Below are 24112 nucleotides of genomic sequence, written 5' to 3'. Positions count from 1 at the left end.
ACCGGAGAAAAATTCAGTGCCCGTTTCAGCAGCAGGGCTACAGTTCATCACTCAGTTTCAGTAACACTCCAGCAGCAGCAGTGTGGCCAGGAGAACTGCTGATACATAGAAATGGCATTGGTTGCTTCACCACGGCATCACCATCACCTGCTCTTGCAGAACTTCTCTGTCCCCCTCTGCCAGACGCTGCGGACTGACTGTGACCAGCACAGTCAACACCAAACTCCCTTGCAGCTGCTCCTGGCTCCATTTGCTTCCCTGGGTTGTCCAAGTAGGAGTGACCATGTGGGGCTGCTTCACACCAGGGTCCTCCCTGGTCAGGATGCTCTGACCTCTGAGGTGTCAGGTGGCCCAAATAGAGGTGCAGTATGAAAGCTGCACCATATGAAAGCTGGTGTAAACCAAAGCGCTGCTATATGTTTTGGGTTTTTTTACTTTGTCCTGAGAAGTATCTACTGCCATGTATTGGCCTATTTTGATTCCTGTGGATCTGAATAGAAATATGACGCATGATAACTAATTAAGACTAGTTGCAGAACGGCTAAACTAAACAATATTTTCCTTTGGGAGAACCATTAGTGTTTCGTGCCCTAGATAATTTATTTCCATATGCTTTCCCTTGGCTAGGAAATGCAAGTTCCTTGCTACATGTTCCCTGCTGGTTTTGGTCACTGAATTCTTGATGTTAGAGAAGGAGATAATGAAATGTATCATATCCCGTTCACTCCTACAGTCTCCTAGTTCAGTGGGGGGTCTGAGCATTTCTTCCCGTCAGCAGTAATGATAATGGGTCTCACTTAATGAGCAGCCACTGAGATAAGCATGCACACAACAACAAATTAGCAACTACGCATGCAACCCTGGGAAGAGGAAGACCATAGGACTCCAGGATCAATCCCAGAGGTCATTGATTTCTCGGTCCTTTAATGAAATGGGTGATTACCACCTAAGCACCAGTCCTGCGACTAGCTGATTCTGCTAAAGAGAGACTGTAAAGGAGGACCACACTTTCCAAAAGCAATTTGTGAAGTGTAACTGTAGACCATGGGATCGGGCTGACACAGCAGAGGGGACATGACCCGAGGAGGCTGAGAATAGCAACAAGGCCTCTGCCAAAGCTGGCTCTGGGGCACGTGGGGATAACTCCCTTATTCAGACAGAGCAACAGCAGGGATAAGGCTTATAAGGGATACCCATAATCAAGACCTAGTGAGCAAAGCTGGAGCCTTCCCGTTTGAGAAATGCCAAAGCTGGTTTCTCTGCAGCAGCAGCCGCCACTGCCAGTGCATCGCAGCAGGAAAGAGCTGCTTGTCCTCTGCATCACCCTCCACAGCACTGGACTGCAGCCAGACGTGTTGTGGGAAGTCAGGGCCGTGTAAGTTCCCTGCAGGTAACTAAATGTTGATTGTACCCAAAATGAGCTGCCAGCAGCCAAACGTGTGCTAAGCCTCACAAAGTGGGCACCAGGTCCCTCATAGAAGGGATGTGTCTGCTTGGCAGCACCAACGGCACAGCCAGCTCTGGCTGCCCACAGCCTCAGCAAAGAGGTGGATGGGTTCCCCTCCTTCCCCTACCAAGAGGTCTGTGTGTCCAGCAATAAGATGTATTAGTGGCAAAACTGGCCTTGTACTGCCCTCATGCCATTTTTCTCTGGATGAAGAGAGGAATTCAGTTTCCAGGGCCGCTGATCCTCTGTAAAGTTCATTTAGCAGCTGGAGAGATTGCTGCAGCTTAACCGAAAACTAGCATTTTCTTCTGAAATGTGTTGCCTTTGGCTGGATTGATGTATTTATCAAGCAGCCACTTTCACCACTGCTTTCTTTGCGCCACATATTACCATTATCCTGCATACTGCAGCTCTCTGGTTTGTTTAATGTACAGTTTGTCTACAAACATGGTGCAAAGTTAATCCGATTGTACCTGGTCTGCTCTAATTACACGGAAGCACGGGTGCTCAGTGTTGGTGTTCTCAAAGATCAGGAGAGCAGGGATAAGAACTCCCAGCTTCTGCTTCCAGCCTTCCTTCTCTGTGTGATCACTACAGAGTAAATTGTGTAAATCTGATCTCTAGAATTAGAAGCCTGAATAAATGCAAGGCACCTAAATTAGTGGCTGAATGTGTTTCAGATTTTTGAATATATCAGATGCCCCTAAAAAAAGTTCATTTTTATGAAGACAAAGAAACCAATTAGGCCTTAAGCAATATCCTAGCAGTTATTAGTCACAAAGCCAGACTAAGATTCCGTACCAGGAATACACAATTTAAAGGAAGACTGTCAAGATAAAAATCCATACTTGGAGATATTTATTGACATGAACTTGTGCCATTATAATAGTCAGAGCTGAGGAATACTTCAGAAAGCAAACTCAACTAGATAAATGGCCAGTGCTCTTTGTTGTGAGATTTTATACAAGCAGTTTACAGTTTTCTGAAACCAACTGATTACAGAAGAGCTAGACTGGCCTTTTACCAAGTTATGACCCAGGCAGAAATATCTAGCTCTTCTAAATGAGGGTAAGCGATGCTGAGCTCTTAGTTAAACCCAGGGTCCTGTAGACAGGAAGCATCTTGCATAATTTTGGCAACTGAGGAAAAAGAGCGTACAATGTTTTTGGCACTGGACAGGCTTGTGTCTGAGGGCAGATGAGAATGAGAGAGCCTGTAAGGAGAGCAATGAGCAGAGTTCTGTCCGGTGTAACAGGAAACCTCTTCATCAGGAGCCAAGGGAGTTGAATTATGGGGTAGTGTAACCTCCACTGTCACCACTCACTTGTTGCACCTAATGAATTACTGGAATTAGTCATATCAAAGACCTGAAAAAACATCCTGCTGCTCACCTGGGAAAGAACTGCAGAACATCTGCACAAATGTATGCCTGGCCTTTGCCTGACAGAGCCAGTGTAGGTGCAAGCAAAGCAAAGTCCGTCTTCAGCTGTGCTAGGAAAGCAAGGTCTCAACTGTTTGTGTCCATCAAAATCAGACGGGATTTAGATTTTGGATAAACTGTAGGGACTAGGTAAGTAATTTGACATGTTCCGATTCCATGTGCAGTTTCACTGCTTTTTAACAGAATTTAGGATGCTGTAAGAAATCACCATTTCAGAGATGTATTTGTTTCAAAGGCAGGTGTTATCTGTGGAAGGAGCCTATAGATCAGTGCAGCCTGAATCTAACACAACACATGCGCAAGACAGTAGAAATGTAATTTTCTTCTGTAGCCCATTAGCACAATGCTACTGAAGAGTGTCATTAACTACTCTGTCCCTTTTAGCCCTCTGGCTCTCCTTTTTTGCTTTTATTTATTCAGGAACCCAAACTAGGAGCCATATCCAGACTCTCTCGTTATTTTCTTGTGCTGCGCATGTATATTGGCAGCTGTGCTGGGACAGAGGATAGCCAGGCTGTTGTCTCAGATAGGACAGATATCTGCCACCCCAGAGGTGTGGTCACCTACTGTGGGTCCAGAATAGCATGGTGGTCTAATCAGGAGTCAGCTTGGTTTCAAGCCTACCTGGAGACAAGATGCATTTGAGATCAGAGTTTTGGCTGGGGAAACTGCCAGCCTTAACTAAAACTCCGTAATGCTATAGCCTGGGACCGGTTCATACAGATCTCAGAACATGAACCTTCCAACTCCTTCTCTTGGTTCCTACTCTTGAACGTTTCCAGTGTTGCAGCTGATGCTTCATTCCTTTGGCAGCAAAGGTTTTTGTGAGTGGCATCCACACAGGCAAGATGCTTAACAGCCACACTGCACCATACGGGGGAAAGATGGTGCTTGGGACCTCAGGTCGGGGAACAAATTTTTAGGCAGCAACCACACAAAAAAAGTAGCAAGGTAGCCCAGGAGGGACTTTGCCATAATTTTTCATGACCTCTGCTGAAGGCTGGCCAAATGGCTGTGGGATTAGCCCCAGATTTGGGAGACTTGTGACCTGCTTTTTGCATAGATGTGATTTCGTACTCTTGTTGGCAGGTAGCCAAAATCAAGAATGGACCACAGCTGCCCATTTGGCAGTGCTCATCCATCTCCAGCTCACTGGACTGAGCGTTTCAAAGGAAAACGCTCAGTGAGACTGGGGATCAGCTCTTCCCCATGTTACGTCTCCTCATGAAGGTCATTAATGAGGTTGGGCTTCATTTCCAAAGCTCTATGTTTTATGTCTCTTCTTAACATTTGCAGTTAGGAGAACTTTAAGTAATTTCTTTCCAGCATTAGTTTGCCACAACATCTGCCTTTGGCTGTAGACTCTCTGGTTTAATTAACCTGCCATGAGAATGAATTTCCTTTTACCCTTTTTTTAATTTCCCACTCTCTCATTTTATCAAATAGTCATTTGCGTCTCAGTTGCCACAGGGGGATTGTAAAACAGGGATAATGATACAGTCCTTCCTATAAGGGGATAATATCTGAGTGAATAACCTCAGGGCCTGGCAAGCACCCAGATATTAACAATGGCAAGTGCTGTGGCGGCAGTCATCTCTCTGCCGCTGACTTCAGACTGTGATCTTCCCCAGACCCAGCATGTGTAAGTCACACCGCTGTTAGGTTACCACTGAATTTACTGAGGGAAGGCTGCTCATTTAAGCTCCCAGTCAGTCTGAAGTGCTGCTTCTCCTCTGTCACCCCTTCCTTCCTTGCCTCTTCCCACATCTATTTTCCCAGGCATCTCAAAAGCTAAAAAAACCAGGTTTGTTTAAGGAAGTTTTCTAAAGAATGGAGGAACCAGCAGAGCTGCTTCCCAGAGAGCTCTGTGCTTGTCTGTAATGCAAAATGGCTGAGGAGGGCTGAGAAAAAAGTCACCTCTGGGCACCAAAACTCACCTCTGCCCTGTGTGAAGACTCTAAATTCAGCTTAAGAGATTGCATTTGTTAATTATCATCCAGGAGAGATGAGCCATGGCAGGTTATTAAGCTATCCAAAACATTTTTTAGAACTCCCACACAGGATGAAAAGCACTCTGATTTATTCAGTGGAAAGAACTGACAGTATGATTCCCCATTAGATGTGGGGGGTGTGATTTTGCATCCTTTTCCCATTGGAGTAGTCCCACCAATGTCAATGGGAGGATCATTTGCATAAGCAAGGAAGGCACAGCTGAGCCATAGCAGTTGTTGCCTGTAGCCTCTCGCCTAAATGTAAACAGGGTCATACCAGCCATCCTGATCATGTGCAGCAGCATGAACGCAGTGGATCATCAATATAGACAGAATAACCTAGCACTGTACGGGTTTTTGTTACAAAACTCTGCAGCTGTCCAACATCAAAGAGCAGATAATATAAACTCTCCCTCAGCAGCAAATTCAGACTTGAGCAAGAATGGTTCTGACTCCCCTATAGGCTATAAGCAATAATGTTCCCTATATATGTCAAACATTTTCTCACCCTTTATGAGATGGAAAGGGTGGAAATCTTGTAGGAAGGCATCTCAAGCATGTGTCAGAAATTGAACCCAAAGCTATGCAGTCTGGAAGATTTAGTGCTCAGGGTACTGACAGCACAATGTGAGGGGAAGTATTTGGCCCTGTGACACTTAGGGCTTCCTGGTACTGGGAGTCTGACCTGCTTCCCTCTGGCTCTCAGAGGAATCTAATACAAAATGGCCCAGAAAGGAAAAGACAATTCTCTGTGGTGCCCTGAAGTCACAAGCCAGGCACTGGAATGCTCGGTATTGAGTTTCACATAATGAGATACTCAAAACTGTCAGAGCTGGACTTTCTTGGGTTGCTCTTCTTCGTCATTTTTTGGAGGGTTTTGCCTCTGAAGGTCAGAAATTGCTGGGGGCATCCTGAAGGTGAGATTCCTATATAATCACAAGTCCAGAAACAGAAGCTTGAAGAAAAACACCAAATACCCTGACATTTATGATGAAGCCTGAAAATCAGATCCTTTGACTAGTTCCCCTTCCTCACCTATGCTTCTGTCCACAGTGCAGCTATGGGAACCCATGGTTGCATGTGTCATATGGGTTTTTCCTGGCAAGCACCACATTGTAAGCACTAGCAGCCAGTTTGGCATCTCAGCGTCAGTATTTGGTGATAAATAAAACTTATCTCTAAGGATTTTGATGCTGTTATTCATGATTTCTTCTCTGGTAACAGAGAGGAAAAAAAACCAAGCCATTAGTCTTACATGTCTATGCAGCAGTTGTCATGCAGCAGGATCCTAAAAGAAAGCAGTGCACTGAGATGGGAGTATTGTTAGAAAGGGATGTAGACAGCCTGCATGGGATCATAAACATTTGTTTCCTCTTTTACTGTCCCTGCTACTGCTGCAGCCCCTGGGAAAAACCCAGCAGCCAAATACCAGGGGTCTTGAAATACCAGATTTACTTAAAGGGATGGTCCCCCAGGAAACTGGCCACGCAAACACCATTTCTCATGGCTGCCGCCAGAGCATTCTCTGGTTTGTAACAAAATTTGTATGTCCGCGGTGCTGTTTGTGTTAGTGAGGGCCCTGGCTGAGCACTAACTCACCGGATTCCCGCTGCCCTGGGACAGGGGAAGGGACATGTCGTGATCCATGTGTCACACTCAGGCAACAGAGGCACAGAGCAAGGCAGGTTGAGATCTGTTGAGATCAACAGATTTATGAAAGGGATTAACGTGATTTGGCAACTCTACCACCACAAAACTGTCGGCAGTTTGCCTACAGAGGAAATTACATCGTAGTAAAAAGAACCATAACAACATAATTCTTAGTGTAGACATTCCTGTTTCAAAGCAAGACTTACACTGGTTATAACCATCCAAACTCCTGCATGCATTCTCAAGGTAGGGTCAAAAAGGTAAAATGCCCAGAGCTTTCAGCTTGATCCTTTCAAGCAGTGTGTTCGGGCTCATTCATACAGAAGAACCACCTACCCCTTTTAAAAAATAAAATCCACTAAACCCCATTTTGGGTAGTATTAATTTAGTGATTTGCATTCACAAACAAACAAAAAATTAGGCTAAACTTCGAACAGTGACTTGTTACTGTGACTTTCTTTGCTTGTTTGCATGCTTGCATGCTGGTGAGTGTCTGTGTATTGTTCCGTAGACTACTTCATGATATTGTACAGATCCCCAGCTGTTCTCTAGGCTGCAGGTTGTGGAGCTGCACTTTGATAGTTAGATAGGGCTGCTTTTCCTTAGAAGTGAAAATGGCCCCAGCTGGAGGAAACACTAACAAGAAGCCATTTCTCTTTTGCTCAAGCCCTATAAATAAATACCGTATAAACGAACGAGTATTTTCAGAGGAACTGGATATATTCTTGGAAGAAAAATTATCCCCGGGATGATGGCAGGCAGGAAATCCCTGAGCCACAAATCTCGGGAGGCTGGGAAATATTTGGGAGAACAAGTACTGTTCGCTTGGCCTTTCTTATGTCAGCTCCTGGCAGGTGGTCACAGGGAGAGGCAGGATCCAAGTTAAACAGTCCATTGACTTGACTCAGGACAACTCTTGCGAGTCAAACATTATTTGTGTGTAATTCGCTTTTCTCTCAAAAAACCTGATGGAGCAGGCTGGCAGTAGGTTTGTTGAAATGGGTGAATGCAACTCCCCACTTCATTGCCAGTCACCTTCAAAATGGGGAAAGCCCTGGCACAGATGCTGGGCAGCATGGGGAGGGAACCACCTCTGGCTCCTGGTCAGATCATCTAGGTGAACTCTCCTGGACCTTTCACTTTTCTCTTGTGTGAGATTAAATGTGTTGATCTGCCTCTGAACTGCTGGCATCCGGTTCAAGAACTTCTGTAAGAAGTAATTAGAAACAGCAGAAGACTCTGCATATGTAGCATCTGCATCTGATGGTGTGGATGCAGCACCATCTAGTGCTTTACAGAGATTTTTTTTACCCTCCTTCCCCAAATCAGTAGGGATGTGTTCAGGGTACATCCTTTCGTCCCTGGCACACTGCTAGTCTGTAGGCTCTTGGAAGACAAACACCACGTACTTTTGTAGCAAGTGTGTGACAAACCGGGAAGTGGGAAGTGCAAATGAGAGGTGCGTTAACATTTCAGACCATACAGGCTTGCTGAGATGCTGTTGTGCAACTCCAACTGATACCTGCAAGGCGTCTGAAGCTCACCTGGGACTGAGCATCCTGCTTTACTTGAACCCTAACTCCAGAATCACAATAAAAGTCATGACAAACTCTTATGAAGCGTTTGCAATAACTTCAGTGCCCTCCTCTTCCTTACTCCAGTGAAGCTACAGAACCAATGCTACCCGCTGCTACTTGAGGATATTACCTCCTATAAAACCAAAAAAAGCCAAGATTTCAAGATTTAACTAATCAAAGTGCCTTTTTTTCCCTTTCTTCAGCACCCGTACATACTGTTATCCCCAGGGATGGGAGGAAACTCCTGGCTGGGAGTGAAACCGTACTTGTGTGCGGGACAGCTGCGGACACAGACGGCTTTCTGCAGCGGGCTCCACCCCGGCTGGAGCAGCTACTTCAGGCAGCGGCACCAACGAGTCCGCACACAAAACAGCCCGTTTCTCTGCACCCCCGGGGCTCCCCAGCGAGGCGGTCCCTGCGGGCAGGCTCTCCGCAGACTCGCCCGCGTACTCCCCAGCGCGCCGGGGGGGTGCTGGGCGCTGCCTTTCCGCAGCGGGGTGATGTGTGCTCGCCCCCGCTGGGGCTCCGCACGCCGCGCAAAGCCGCGGGCCGACAAGCGCTGGCGGAGCCCGGGAGCGGCCCCGCCCGGTGTTAATTAACGGGCCCTTCCGCGGCTCCAGCCGCTCCTGGCCGCCTGTGGGAGATCAGCGGCCGGGCCTGGAGAGCTCAGACCGAGGGGGTGGGTGATGAAGCGGCACCGGGAGGAGCCGGTCACCGTTCTGCAGCCCCTTTTCTTCTGCCTTGTTCGCGTCTCCGGAGGGCTCTTTGGGGGAAGGGGACAGCCCTGCATCGGTGCCGGGCTCGGCTGCTCCGGGTTGCGGCACCGCGTGCGTCGGGGCTCCAGCCCCGTCCGCGCCCCGGGGGCAGCGCGACCCCGGCGCCACGTGACGCGCCGCCGCTCCCCACCCCCCATTGATACACCGCAGCGCACCGGAACGTTCCAGGCGCCGGCAGGCGCTCCGAATCGATGCCCGAGCGGCAGATCCGGCCGGCTGGCTGAGGCGGGGTTGGGCGCTCGGCGCTCGGCTAGCTGTCCCGCGGGCGGGGGGAAGCGCGGGGCGGCGGGCGCGGGGCACGGGGTGGCTCCGCGGCAGCGGCGATGGCGGAGCCGGCGGAGAAGCTGTACCGGGCGGAGTACGCCAAGAGCGGCCGCGCGTCCTGCAAGAAGTGCGGCGAGAGCATCGCCAAGGACTCGCTGCGCCTGGCGCTCATGGTGCAGGTACCGCGTGGCGGGGCCCGGGCCGGCAGGGGGGCGGGCTGACCGCGGGGCTCCACACCGGCGGCGGGGCCAGGTCGGGGTTCCGCTCACCGCGGCCGTCCGGGGCCGCTCGGCCGGGCCTGTCTCCCTCGCCGCGGAGGCGAGCGCAGCCTATTTTTAGTAGCGGCGCCTTCGCCCGTCGCCCCGGGGCGACCCCTGGGAGCGGCTCGGTGCCCTGGGCTGTGGAGGCATCTGGAGGTGACGCGGGGCAAAGTTCCCCGTTAAGTGCCTTAGCGGAGGGGTCGGCTCGGGGCCGCGCACAGAGGCTCTTTGTTGTCCGGAGCGGGAGGTGGGCGTAGGAGGCAGGCGAGCGCCGTGGCTTTTCTGTGCCCGGGGAAGCGTTTGTAACTCGGGGTGTATTGCAGCGGGTCAGGAACATCTGCGTTCGGTGCGCGCTTTGCATACGAGACAGGAAAAACTGAGACCCGAAACACGTTGGAGGCCGCGAACAGCCCCGTGTTTTCCCCTCCCAGCACGGAGAGCTGCAGGGTTGGCGGGCAGGCTTGGGCTGCCAGCTGCAGAGAGGTGTTTTTACAGAGCTGGCTGGCACATTGCAGACATGAAGCAGAGAGCCGAACTGCGATTAGCAGACTGAACGCCAAGGCATGTTTTGCTGTCAGCAGTCCTCAAGTTATTTGCCTTTTGGGGAAAGCGACTTGCTCGTTTTCCTTGCAAAATGAAGGGAAGGGCTCCGTCTGGGGTCGGAGGGCTGGGAGTTGTGCACAAGCCTTGTGCAGTGGTTTTGTCTGGCCTGAAATCGCACGCTGTTGTGGGAAGATGGGGAGGGAATCGGCCTCTGCAGGGGCGGCAAACGCCGCTCTCAGGAGGTCGCTGGGGAAGGGCGAAGAGCTGCCGTCCCAGGCTGCGGGTCTTGGGCTGGTTCTACCTAAGGGGGTGAAAAAGTACCTCCAGCGTTCAGGTGGTGCAGAGGGACGGCGGGCTGAAGGTGGTGTGTGTGCCTTTGTGAAAGACAGGCGAACGCGCGTAGGTGCATTTGTGGAAGGGTAGCAAGGACGCGGGCTGCGAACGCGAGGGCTGAGCGCTGCGGTTGGGCGCTGAGGCTCCCAGCCGCCTGAGGAGCCATTGCTGGAGAACGGACCGCTCTGTGCGGCCCAGAGCCGCTTGTGCCCCGGCAGAGGCTGCCCTTGGAGCTGCCGAGGAAGGGCCGGGGCTGGCGGGGCTTGGCTCTCCGCGGGAGTGCCCGGCCGCCGGGGCTGTCCGGGCTGGAGGCAGGAGCTGGTTCCCCGGAGGGGAAATACCGCTTTTGCTGTTGTTCCCCAGAGCCTCCGTCCCCCGGGAAGGCTGTTCGGCCCTGCAGTGCCAAGCTGCAGCGTTTGCTCGCACGTGTTCCGGCTGCCTTCTCCTTTTGTTTCTTCTGCTGCCCTCCATCGGTGTCTGCTCTGCTCCTCCTCCCCTGCTCTGGCTGCTGCTTCTCCGGTTCCCTCACGTTTGTTATCCCTGCCTGTCTTGTATTTCTCCAGCAGTTTAAGCTGGTGCAAGGCAGTTTTGCCTTCCTCAGGCTGGGTCCTGAGGTACTGCAGTGTGCATTGGCTCAGGGAGCCGGGCAGAATGGATGTGTGTGGTTCTGTAGGGTTGGGTTTATTGAGTGATATTCTGGTGGCAGCTGGGTCTGCAGCATCCCTCACAGAGCCACTGCCTTTTAGCCAACCATCTCCCCAAAACTGCTGGACTTACACCAGCCCCTTATGATTTTTTAATATATATTTTTTTTTTCCTGCTCTCAAACACTCCTGAATTTGCTTGATCTCTCCTGGAAAGGGCTCTCTCCCTGCTGCCAGTGTTTGTGCCAGCAGAGCACTTTCCATAACCTGAGCATCCCCCACACAAGGGCCCGGATTTCACCGGAGCACCCGGGCCCCTTGTTTCCTCTGGGGAAATCCCCTGCAGAGCAGCCTCTGCACCACCGCCTTCAGTGCACCGAGGTCTTCTGCAAACTGTGCAGAAGGAGTTAAAGGGAGGCCCAGACCAAGTTGTTATCTAGGTTCCATTTGTACTATAACTGCCCTCTTGTTTTGGTTTTCACGTGAAGAGCTCTGAATGACAGTGGGATGCTCAGTGTTTGGCATGGGGCGGGCACTGAGGCCCTGCGTGGCTTTGACTTTTGTTTCTAGCTGGAACTGAACTGTTTCTGTTATCTGCATGTGCAACGTGAAAGCAAAATGGTCTCTTCTTTTTCCATAGTTTGTTTAGGAAACCATGGCCTACAGACAGGTAATCTGGGAGAAGTTCTGTAAACAAGGTCTGTTTCTCCTGGAGGCCTTTCACTTCCCACACAGCTAGAAGTCGTGCTGCAGGAGCACAGCTGCATGTGGTGGAGATCTCACTGTTTGCATGGTTGTCCTGAAGACTGAGTCAGCTCGGCACCCTTCCACACACCCCGGTGCCTTATGCCCCCAAAGCCTTTGTCTTGGTTACAGAGCCATGAGTCCTTTTCAGGGAAAACTCTGAGCCCAACTCAGAGTGGGTGACCAACTGGGTGATCCAAATCCTGGCTTGTGGGAAGGGCCCATCTGGAAATACAAATGTCAACTTACACTTTTGCTTGATGGTTAGTTGTAATCGGGGCTCCCAGCTCTCCTAGGCCTACCCTGTGGTCTTTGAAGCCCTTTCCTCCTCCTTCCTGCTCCTGCAGGAAACTGCTGTTGTTTTTAGCTTGGAGATCTCCCTTCTGCTGGGGAGTGATGTGTAAGAATGCTTTCCTAGATCATTAATTCTTTGTCATCAGCAATAATAATTATTCAAAGCTGAGCATTATTAGTACAGCGGGTATTCGTGTGCATGCCTTGGAGCCAAACCGCTATACGGTTATTTTGTCTGATGTGTACTGGAACGGTACCAGGTTGGTACTCAACGTGTCTGAGTCATGGGCAAGCAGAGCACTTCCACGGCGAGGCTGGTGCGAGGCAGGGCGCTCTTTAGCTGCACTTCGGGGAGGACATGGGTGATGCTTCTATCCCACTGCAGGACTTTGCCAGGCTCTGGTGTTTCCCTTAAATCTTGCTTCTGACTTCTGCAACCCCCTCAGGAATTTCTTCAGGCCACAGTCCTTGGAGCTGCTCCTCCTGTCTTATGCCTGGTGATGGGCTCTCCAGAGCATGAACGGTTTGCTTGAGAAGTGGTTCTCAAAGAGCTTGCGCGTTGCACTGGGAGGTCCTGCAGAATGAGGCCAGCAGCCTCCTGTGCTGCAGCCATCCCAAAGAAGGTTGTAGCAGATGAGCCTTGTGCTGTTACTTGTGTTACTTCTTCCGCAACCTCCGTTTTGCTTTGCTTGTGCCTGCAGATGGCCTGATTCTCATAGAGAAGAAACCTCTCTGTGTCTGCTCAGGGTTGGCATAGCCACGCTGAGGCTATGACCTTTTTGTTTTGAGTAAAACAGATGGGCTAAGCAGCAGGGTGATGAACTGGTTAAGCTAGATAAATGCTCCTTCCACATATATCCCCTTCGGGACCTCTCTTCAGCAGCTTGTCTGTCATATGAGATTTTCTCTTAGACTTTGTCCTAAATAGTATCCATCTCTTAGCTAAACAACAAAAAAATCAATTTTGTTTGCCCAGATACTCCTTTTTATCTCCCCCCCACTTCTTGATTCTGAGTTGCTTCATCATGGCCTAATGTGCTTTCTTCCTAGTCGCCCATGTTTGATGGCAAAGTCCCTCACTGGCACCACTACAGCTGCTTCTGGAAGCGAGCTCGAATCTTGTCCCATGCAGACATTGACGGCTTCCCTGAGCTCCGGTGGGAAGACCAGGAGAAGATCAAGAAAGCCATTGAAACTGGAGGCCCTGGAGGAGGTAAGCAGAGGTCTTCTGGTGTTTGGAGGTTCAGCTGGAACTGTGCTCTCTCTTCTCAAGCTGTCATTGTGGTTATTTGATTGCTGTGTCCCTTCAGCAAGTGGTATCAGAAGAATTGTGACATCTCCATGCTCCAGGGGTAGGATGCTGGCGGTGTGATCTGGCATGCTAAATCAACAAGGGAAAAAGCCAAGTCAGTTGCCAGATGTGTTGCCAAATATTTCTTATTATCATGATTGATGTATTTTGTTTTCAGTTCTTTAATATTAACATTAACTAGTGTTGTTGAAGTATGTTATTTTAATGGTACCTTCACTGCAGCATGTGGTTATAGTAGGTCTTTGAAATTATTGCACTGTGAACTAGTGACTCAGGGGACTAAGTGAGAAGGATCTAAGGACAGACCAGACTAAACTCGCCATATCCCTGTAAACCAGGGATGCTGGACAGTTTTAGAGTTATGTCTGCCTGTTGAAATGCATGATACAAAAAAGAGAAGTTCTGCTTTGAAGCAGAGCTGTTTGTTACTCCTGTTACAGTCAGTTCTTCAATAAGATCTCATTTTACACAACTTGCAGGAAAGAAGTAAAAAGGGTCAGCTCTGTGCACCTTTGGAAGTCTTTTAAAATCATTAAATAAGCGATCCCGTACATCTGCTACTTGGCTATTTAAAGAACTTGTTCTATTTTAAAAGTGCTTTTGGGCATGGACTGCTTATCTTGCTCTGTATTCAAATTCTTGACAGATATGTTGCTGGAACACAGAGGTTTATTAATCTAGACTGCTAACAATCTGGGACAGAGAAGAAGAAAATAATGGAATGCCTTTTAAAGCTGAACTCTGTATTTGCTTTGTTCTCCAGGAAAAGGAGGGGAACAGGAAGGAGGTGGCAAGACCGAAAAGAGCCTGAATGACTTTGCTGCAGAATATGCCAAGTCTAACAGAAGTACTTGCAAAGGCTGCGAACAGAAAATAGAAAAGGTAAGAAGCTTTTCTTAGTTCTCCGTCTCTTTTCCCCGACCAGGTCCAATTAATTGCTCAGGTGTTCTAGCCTGGGCTTCCAACCTGCTGATGCTTCCCTTCACTTGGGTCTTAGAGCAGGCTGGAACACCAATCCCCAGCGTTTCTGTGGCAAGAGAGCCACCCCTATCTGCAGCTTTTCCTGCTCGTTGCAGACTGCAAAGGTTTTGGCTTCTTCCTCCTCCTCAGCCAGACCAGCTCTGCTTGTATGCAGTTTGTTAACTCCGTGAAAGCAGACAAAAACAGCAGTGCAGCTCTGTTGTTGAACATGTCTTGGTGCTCTGCTTTTAAAGATGGTTGGCAAAATGAAGCTGTGAGCCTGTGACTGATGTGAATAGACCTGCCAGTTGGGTGAAGCTGGCAAGGGCCAGACACCAGTGCTGCTATGCTTGTGTCTACAGAAACATTGATGACTCTTGTGTGGACATTTCCTTGTTGGAGCATGAAGTATTGCAGTCTAAAAGCTCCTAAAACAGCTACTTGTTTGGCATCTGAAAAGTAATTTGCAGTATGACAGGGTGAGATTGTATTAGCGCTCATGCTTGAGTGGTAGGGCATGAAGTTGTTTTTTAGAGTTGCCTGCATGGGGATTTATTATATGAGTTTTGCTTGTTCAGGCTTACTGGGAGTTGGGGAGTTGGAGTAAAGACTACAGGATTATCTGTTTTGAGTGCTTTTTCAACAGAAAACTATGTTAAAAGCTGGGTTTTTTTCAGCCTAGAAGGGGTATTGAAGAAAGCAGAGGAACCGTAGTGAAAGAGCTTGAACAAAAGTTGTAGGCTTTGACAGGGGAACTGTTGCTGTTTTACAGGTGTTTAGGAAGCATCATGTTGGTAACTCGTTAACACCCTGCCCTTTCCAGAAGGGTCTAACAATTGCTTTTGCGTTGCTTTAATCTGCCTCAGGGCCAGATCCGGATTTCCAAGAAGATGGTGCATCCCGAGAAGCCGCAGCTGGGAATGATAGATAACTGGTACCACCCGGACTGCTTCGTGAGCCGCCGAGCAGAGCTGGGCTTCCTCCCGGTGTACGGGGCCACCCAGCTCCTGGGCTTCAGCATCTTGAAAGCTGAAGATAAAGAAACTCTGAAGAAGCAGCTCCCGGCTACCAAGAGTGAAGGGTATGTGGGGTTGCAATAAATTGCCTTGTCTAGAGGAGCCATTGCTTGCCTTCAAGTGCATCCATGATAAATGTTTTGTGACATTGTCTCTCTTAAAAGAATATTGGTCATAGGAGGATTTGGTCCTTCCTATGACCTTAGGCAGATGACAACAGACAAATTCCCTATCCCTTGGAGCCTGCAGTCCTCTTGCCTCCATTACTGCCTTGAGAAAGTGCAGAGACCAGCAGCTGTGACTTGAAGGACTGATGCAGGGCTTTCAACCTTAAAATAACGTGTGCTTAATACAAATGGATACTAGGCTCTGTGCCTGCTTGTGTGATGCTGTTATCAGTGATGGTTTCTCTGCTCCAACCACTTGTTAGAGAATTGATTTGACATGTCTTATCTATGAGCTGCTGATCTGTGACAGGCACTGAATCTGATAATGGTGTTTATTTGGCACGTACTGTTTACACTTGGATGCTTTTCTTTGCTAAATCTTTCATGGTATAACTGAAACTTCATTGCCTTGCATTGAAATTTTTAGTTGAGGCTCTTGATGGAACTTATACTGACAGAGAAGCACTTCCAGCTGGCTTGCTAGCTTCGGTCAATCTTTCTCTGTTAATGAAGACTTTTGTTATTGCTTTTTGAAGTGCCTTTGCCTAGATTCATGCTTCATAACACAAGCTAGCTTTGCATTGTCCCCATGGAGGAAGGAACATAAGGTGCTTCTGCGTCCTACAAATAGGAAAGATCTTGTTTTTATGAAACACTGTCCTTCTCCATGTACCTTATAGGAGGAATTCAGCTTTGCTTTTGCAAGGATTCGCCATAGAACTGTTCAGTGAGACTGATGATGGGTTCTGAGAAGCTGTAGCCACCTCAAATCTATGCAGTCTTTGTCAGTATTGGTCCTCCAGACATGGCTGGTGGGCATGGTGTACCATTCAGAGCCGTGCGTGTGTGTGTGTGTCATCCTCGGTCACAGGTAACAGAGCAGAGCAGGCTTTACCTGATCTATATATTGAGAGGCTGCTGTTCAACTTCCATGCTTTATTGTTGATCACTCCAGAAGTATCCCACAGTGCTGTGGAGATGGTCCTGCAGTGTCGCAGGAGTGGATGGTCCTACAGTGTCGCAGGAGCAGGTGCTCGTGCCAGATCCCCGTGAGGTTCTGTGCTGTTCACCTCTCTGGGCTGCACTGCTGGAGGCTGAGATGAGCTGTGTCCATCTGCACGGCAGCCGGCCATCTTCTCACGCCGGCATTTCACCTCTGTGTGCTGCAGGGTGTAAGGAGAAGTGGAGCATTTTAATGCAGCTTTTCAAGCAGTCCTTTGCTTTTTGTGCCGAGGTGCGTGTTCCTCTTCGTTCTAGAGCAGTGTGTGAGTTTAACAGGATTATGTGTAGTTTTTTCCTGTGTCTTCAGCAAAGCCCTAGAGATTTGACCATGTAAGTGTTTTGCTTGCCTGCCCCGACTCTGCTTTTCTGGGCCACTCCTGGGATGCTATACAAAATGTGAAGGCTTTGCAAAGATAGGCCACAGAGTAGTTTGCCAAGTCACAGTGTAAATAAAAGCTTTGAATTGCAGTGGAAAAAAGCTTAGACTGGTGATGTAGGGTAATGTGAACCAAGACCTCACACCAGAAAAGCAGCAGGACGTCTCATCTTTCCTGCTTTCTAAGCACTGCATGAATGAGACCCTCAACCGTGAAGGTGCTGGCCGGCTCTTACGCTCCACTACCTTTCTTCTGCTGTTTGAGCCAAAGGTGTCAGGGGTCAATTGGAAAAATAGTTGTCTGTCAAACAAACTGAATGAGTGAGAGTGTAAATAAACAACAAGTGGAGAGGTGTGGCGTGCTTCCTGGTGATTTTTCTGCCAAGCATAGGAGTTCTGGAGAAGTCAAAAGAAAAACACCCCAGAAGCTTGAATGAGATGTAGTTATGTCTGATAATTCATCTTGTGCATTCAATCAGATAACAGAAATTAATGACAGAAATTACAGCATCTTACAGAAATTGTTACAGCATCTGCTGTAGGTGAGATTCTCAAAATGATCTTTAAAGATATTTCTAATTGTGCTGCATCCAAGTTACATCTTGACTCAGATGTCTCTGCAATTCAGATGTGACACATCCAAATCGTGTGCTGCTCCTACATGTCTAGCCCTTGCTCCGAGGAGAAGCTCATAGTGTGGGGCTGCCCTGTCAGCCCTTTCCGTAAGGACAGCAGCGTGACATTCCTATTGCAGATGAGAGAAGTGAGGTGCCAAGCAGGGATACCGAGAGTAGGTTAGAAAATCCCTTCCCTCTGAAGGGCAAAAATGGGAATGTTTCCTGCAAGGATCCTGGCACCGTTCCTCAGTCGGCTCTGGTCTCCCCTGGCCTACGGGCTGTCATGCCCGAGCACAAGCACTTTGCAGGCCTGGAGAAAGAGAATTTTGTGTCCTTGCCAGCAGCTTCTCTGTGGGAAGAGTGCTCGTGTACCGATGTAGGAAATGCAGGAGCAGCTTGCGAGCTCTCTTTGACTGTGCTTCTTCAGTAGCATGTGTTTGGCCCTCCTGCCCCGAGCTGTAATACTTTCCTGTATTTTCTGCCTCGCTTGTTGGGGTAGAATTGCTGCCCAGGACTGGAGCAAAGTGTCATTGCAGAGATGTCATGCAGCACCGGATTAACTGCAGAGGTTGCCTAAGGCAGAGGGTAAATACTCAGGTCAGCAACAACCTAGCGGTGCTTTACAGGGAGGAGGAGAAAAGGGGGGTTGTTCCTTGCTATGTTTCACAGCTATCATGAGTGTCCTTTCCACCCTTCACTTTCACTGTTGGAAGGACGTGAAAAATGGAATGGGTGGCAAGGAAGGGCCAGGCTAGTGTGTGACAGTTCACCTCCCTCTTCTTGAAAGTTGGGATAAACCCTGTAGTTGTGTATCCCCCATGAAGGTGAGAAGGGGTTTGTGTTGGCTGGTAAGTCCCAGTCCTTCGAAGTGAGCTGTCAGGCCATACCTGTTGTGTTCAGGCAGCCTGTCCCTTCCCCAGCAGAAGGGGTGTAGACAGTGGCACCCAGCTGCTGTTTGTGACTCACAGTGTTTGGTCCCGAGGATGGCTGATGAACTGACTGTGTGTGGAAGTGGCTGACTGTGTGTGGAAGTGACTGTGTATTTTGTCGATTGTTTTAAGATTTGCTGTTTTGGAAGGATGCAAGGTGAATTCAGCTTTGCCGTTCCCTTCTCCAGGCTGTATGAAATTATGATTAGTGTTTGCTTTAGACATTGGACATAGCCAGGGATGAAAGAGAGGGGGGTGACTGACAGCTTTCTGCCTCTCTGCGGCTGGAATGATCCTTCCTGCTCTGTGGTCTGTTCAGTGGCTGGAACAGGTACAGTAATTACTGTTGGGGAGAGCAACCCGCTGTCCCCTTGACTCTGAGGAGGAGCTGCCAAAAGTGTGAGTCCCTGCTGGAATTTGGATGCTTTCCCTGGGTCATGGGGCCTCTTGGCAGGGTATTTGCCTTCCAGTGGTTGGTGTGCTGCCTTTCCTCCCTTTGGGGACTGGGAGACAAGTTACGGCACAGGAGCGAGTGCTGGCTCACCAGAGCCAGCCTGACTGTCAGCCGACTGAGGGAGAGGCACTGCAGATGCACAGCGTTTGGGCACCCCTCCTAAATACTTCATAATAAATTATTAAGCCCTCTGGCTTCAGAAGGTGCAGCAGAGCACTTTGTACTCAAGCTGATGTGCTTTCCCCTGATTGTGTTGTGTACCCCTTGCTGTTAAAGAAGTCGTCATTCTCGTGGTGGGGCTCCGTGAATGCTCAGGTCTTGCTCCTTGCTGGGGAGGAGTTTGGGGTTGCTTGGCCTGGAGACTTTGGAAGGCACAGCTCTGCGTGTGCTGTATCCAGTCCTGCCACACTGGTTCCCATTTGCTGATTTAGGAAACAATATGGAGTTTTTCCTCAGGAAATGTGAGTGATTGCTGGTAGCACAGCAGGGCTGTTGTCCCCCATGGGACAAGGCACCGTGCAGCATAGCCCCCCAGCTTCACAAATAGGGCCTTGCAGGGGGACAGCTGAAAGATGAATTCAGCAAATCTGGTGCCTTGAAGGCTTGCAGAGTGCTCTGAATGATGGTTTGGTCAGAGGTGCTAGTGACAAGTGAATGGTGACCACTGTAAGTAAAATGAGAACTTGGCCCGTTTTCAGGCCAAGACAGTTACTGGAACTTACAGGTCTCTCACACATGAGTCTTCAGAAGAAAAGTGCCTTTTAACATCCTCCTGCAGCTTTATAGCTAATAAGCTGTCATACAGCGTTAGTCTTAACAGTAGCAAAGCACTAGAAAGTAAAATGTTTAAAATTGTAAGTAGGAGAGCAATCAAGAATGTCAACTTTATGGCTCAACCATCAGCCACAGCTTATAAAGTTAAGACAGATGCTTTCTTAAAAAGAAACCTGGCCGATGTTTCAAAACGGTAGCAGCTCTGTCAAAATGAAGTGCAGGATCCAAGCTGTGCTTGTGCTCTGTCTCAAGATCCAGACCCATTCTGCCTCAAGTGGGGCAAAATTTCCCTTTATTTCCCATGAGGCGAGCAGACACTAATCTGATTTATTGATATTGATGTATTTTAAAACCAGACAGACCAAGGAGGTGACATGACTTGACTCTGGAAACATAAATTATCTTACTCTGAGGTCTCTTGTCATTCTCAAGTCTGCCAAAATCCTCCACTTTTCATTTGGCTTCCTCTTCTTTCCAGTCTTTCTTGAGCAGCATTTTCTGCAGCTTCTCCCTGCGCAGCTCTAAGGCCCCAGCTAATGACAATGAATTTCCTTGCACACAACTGCACAGCAGCACATCACGAAACTGCTGTCAGCATGGGAGCACTTACAAGTAGAAACTTCCTCCTGTCTGATTTCAGATACATCACTTCATTCCAGTCTGAAGAGAAACTAGCTGGAAAATATCTATTTTCCCAGCATACTAGCTTACTAAAGTTACGAAGTTTGCTGTCCTTTATTTCAATATGGACTGTCTTATGTTGAAAAATCAAGCTGCTGATTCAGCTGAAAGGCACCATAGTCTTTCAATCTGCATTGCTTCACCTCTTCAAATTTGGAGAGGTACACTTATATTCAGTGATTCTTAGATATGCCTGAGGTGTAAATAATACAAGTGTAGATGAATATGCCTGAAAATGTTGCAATATTTCTTGTGCTCTTCTGCCAGACCATAGTTACCCTGTGGAAAAGTTCTAAGTGTGCTTGACCTGATTGAGGTGGCTCAGTTGCAGAGCCGAGTACATGCCTACAATCTAGCCCTGAGGAATTTGAAAAATGGGTTTGCCTGCCAAAACTGAGGATATTCAAGCCTCTGCAGATATCGGCAGTCAGTAAACTGAGCTCTGGTAACTGCTGCACAGGCATTTCAATAACTTCCTTTCATGTGTATGTGTTTTGTTTTTCTCTATTAGAAAGAGAAAAGGAGAAGAGGTAGATGGAAATGTGACTGTGAAAAAGAAACCGAAAAAGGAAAAAGAGAAAGAATCAAAGCAGGAAAAGCAGCTGAAGGTGAGTTTTAGCTGACCACATCCTAAAAATGGCTTTGTTAGAAGCGTGTGGTGTCAGGCACTGACCCAGAGCGGGTCTGTACCTCCTGCCCAGACACTGCAGAGCTGCAGCACAGCAGGTCCTTGTGTCCTGGCACACAAGGTGCCCTGTCGTGTCCCCAAAGCTCTGCTGAAGGCAGTTCCCCCTGCTGCTTTCTCCTGAGAGACAGGAAGGACGTTCTCTAGGACTTGTGCTTATTGGATTTAAATAGATTAGGTTAAATGCCTTCTCTCCTGGCGGGGGCTGGTTCTGTGGTCCTTCCCATATTATCTGCTTGTGGTGGCTGAAGCTCTGAGCCTGAGCGCTGTTGCAGAACAGCTTGGAAAACAATAAATAGCTCATTGTGAAAATTAGACAGAGGTAAAGTGCAGAACTAGATTATGAGAAATTGTATCTTTTTCACTCTCTGGGGAGATGTATTCAGTTATTGAGTACAAAGTGTGATAGAGCACAGCTTTCTACCTTTCATTTTCTAGAATATTGTGGGAAGAATTCTCAACAGAACATCAAGAATTTTGTGTTTATTGAAAGTTTGGCATTGGTACTTTCCAATAGAAAAAATAAGCTGCTTTTTCTGCAATTGAGGTCTTAGTGGAGCTGTAGAAAAATGATGTGTCTGCCTTTGAACAAAAGTTTTCTTTTTTTGTTTTGTGGCAATACCTTAATTTTCAACAAAACTTAGTTGAGACATTATCAAGATTTTGCTGCTGCAGTGCACATGTTTAGGTCAGATCAAGGCAATTTGTGGATTAGGGTTAACTTTAGGTTCACTCTTTTTTTTTTTCTTTTTAACAGCATGTCATTGAGTATGATCATTAATGCTGAAAGTTAAACCAGTTAACACAGTCAAACAGTTCTTCCAGGCTAGACTGCATTTATACTATAGCCAGTGGATTACATTTAGAAACTATCTGAGTTACTTTAGGATGCTTCCTTGCTGTCCAACCCTTTAATCTTTTGTAGAAAGGCCAAAAAGAATGTGCAGGCTTCTTGACTGATGCAGGTGACTGATCCGGTAGAAATTCCTCTTATGCTTTCATGGCTTAACAGAAGAACAGTGCCAGTCAACACTTCTGATTTTTGTTTTAATGCAAGACTCAAATGCAGCCACATTGCTGCTGTTGTCGGTGTCAACTAACTCGGTGGCATTTGCGAAGGCTGTTCAGAACTCGCTAAGGGTAGATATGTGACACAAACGTGGGTTCCACTCTACCTAAAAGCTGACTTGTTACTATCGCTTGTACCTTCTTATGTGGGATAGTGCTGTGAAGATTACTCCATGACCTTTCTTCACACATACATGGTAGAGAAACCATGCTTTATACAGAATCCTGTAGAGATATCCCTCCACTGTAATATTGAGAAGAGAGTATTTGCTGAAGGCACAACGTGCTCATGTATTCATACTGAAATCTGAAGTTTGTGGCTTTAAAGGTCTCTTGTAGGTTTTGCGGTAAAATGTGTGACTTTCTGTTTTGGTACTGGTTCTTGGTTCTTTATGTGACAGTCTGTGTTTGAGATACTGTGGGCTTGCTAACACTGCATCCACATACTGCAGTTCCCAGAGTGTTATTAGCAAGCGATTGATTGCAAATAGCTAAGCTGCTGGGTTCTGTCAACAGGAGCAGACACAGCTGATCTGGAGCATCAAGGATGAGCTGAGGAAGGTCTGTTCCACTAATGACCTGAAAGAGCTGCTGATCGCCAACAAGCAGGAAGTTCCTTCAGGGGAGAATGCCGTGAGTTGGTCTGTACTTGATTTGCATGTGTGCTGGGTCTTTCAGTCGGAGGAGCTGACCTCAGCCAGTATTGCTCTGAGGTCCACAAGTCTGAAGCATGTTCCTAACACAACACTTCAGAAAGAAACTCGGTGCAAAGCCGGTGCTTTTGTCCCAGGACTCCGATGCCGTTGCTGTTAGGCTTGCTTGTGAAGGGCTGTGTGGTGGTGTGTGGTGCTGAAATCAGTGCCTCAGCGATGTGCGTTTATTCTGCTGTGCCCAGACTGGTCCATGATTTTTTTGTTGCTGGCTCTTGAAGAGCAGGATAGTTATGGCACCTCATGTCACCTCCCTTAACTGTTAAATTATGCAAAAAGAAGCAAAAGCTGCAGAAATTCTTCCTGGTATCTTTTCTAAAAACAGTAACTTCTTAGTCTGTGGAACTTGTGAGTGTCTTCTCCATTCCGGAGCCATACATCACTTCAACTATTTGTGTTTATTAAGACTTTGTAAGGACTGTGGGCTGGGATGTGGGAAGTGTCTAGACTCAAAAAGGTCAAGAAATACCCTCTAGGCAGGAACACCTGGACTTGTCTGAGCCGACATTCCCACCTGCCTACTCATGAGCTCCGATGCAGTAGCTCGTCTCCTTCTTGGCTGTTCTAGCAGGGCTGCCTGGTGAGGTGCAGTGTGGTGGGTATGTTCTCTGGAACGCTAAATCTGGATAGGAGAGACTGTGAGCTGTTGGTGTGAGCAGATGTAGTGTGACTGGTCGTTAGGGTGTCATAAATCGCTCAGTTCTGGTAAGAGTCTTGGGTTTTGTGCATTGTATGCATGACAAGCGCTGGAGCCATCTACGCCTGCGTACCAGCAACTTGACGGTTATTTGCTTGTGCATCCCAGTGTGATGTAATGTGTGGGCTTCCAGCCTCCTTCTGCCATGACCTGTGTTGTATTTTTTGTTGCTTTAGATTTTGGACCGAGTAGCAGATGGGATGGCATTCGGAGCTCTGCTCCCGTGCGAGGAGTGTAAGGGGCAGTTTGTGTTCAAGAGCGACGCGTATTACTGTTCGGGGGATATCACTGCCTGGACTAAGTGTGTTGCTAAAACACAGACTCCCAACAGGAAAGACTGGGTGATCCCAAAGGTGGGTGTTTATTGCAAATTTGGTAATCTGAAGCACATTTGTAAACAGATGTTACATCTTGTAAGGAGATGGAATAAGTGGCAGTCAGTGTTGGGTGCTGGAGAGCAGGGTCCTGCAGTGCTGAGCAGCTGCAACAGTGGGAAAGTCCTGTCTGGGGCAGGCAGCTAAGGGATAACTAAATCATATCTTTTTTCCAGTAGCACCAAATTGAAAGACATGTTGCTGATTTTATTTGAAACCCATCATTTACCCTCCTCTAGTTTTCTTTTCACAGTCAGTAGGGTGGGTATTTGCCTGTCTTAGTATGAATGTGTCAGAAATCCTTTCCAAGACCTTCAGTAAATGCC

General features: G+C 48.1%; 1 protein-coding gene across 2 annotated transcripts in view; it reads left to right on the top strand.

The window, feature by feature from the left end:
• Nucleotides 1-9205: 9205 nt before the first annotated feature.
• PARP1 (poly(ADP-ribose) polymerase 1) overlaps nucleotides 9206-24112 on the top strand; it is a gene marked incomplete at both ends in the record, with an annotated part of 34941 nt that continues 20034 nt past the window's right edge. Inside the window, 7 exons of one of the 2 annotated variants that reach the window (XM_080342721.1) lie at nucleotides 9206-9325; nucleotides 13015-13177; nucleotides 14046-14158; nucleotides 15103-15317; nucleotides 20764-20860; nucleotides 22522-22638; nucleotides 23589-23765. In XM_080342721.1, the coding sequence (XP_080198847.1) occupies nucleotides 9206-9325; nucleotides 13015-13177; nucleotides 14046-14158; nucleotides 15103-15317; nucleotides 20764-20860; nucleotides 22522-22638; nucleotides 23589-23765 (1002 nt within the window). Of the gene's footprint in view, nucleotides 9326-13014; nucleotides 13178-14039; nucleotides 14159-15102; nucleotides 15318-20763; nucleotides 20861-22521; nucleotides 22639-23588; nucleotides 23766-24112 lie in introns of both variants that reach the window. The other variant, XM_080342720.1, reaches the window with a different exon arrangement.

Source organism: Nesoenas mayeri, assembly GCF_963082525.1.
Source record: "Nesoenas mayeri genome assembly, chromosome: 3".
Classification (NCBI taxonomy): domain Eukaryota; kingdom Metazoa; phylum Chordata; class Aves; order Columbiformes; family Columbidae; genus Nesoenas; species Nesoenas mayeri.
This window is presented reverse-complemented; position numbering and strand designations above follow the sequence as displayed.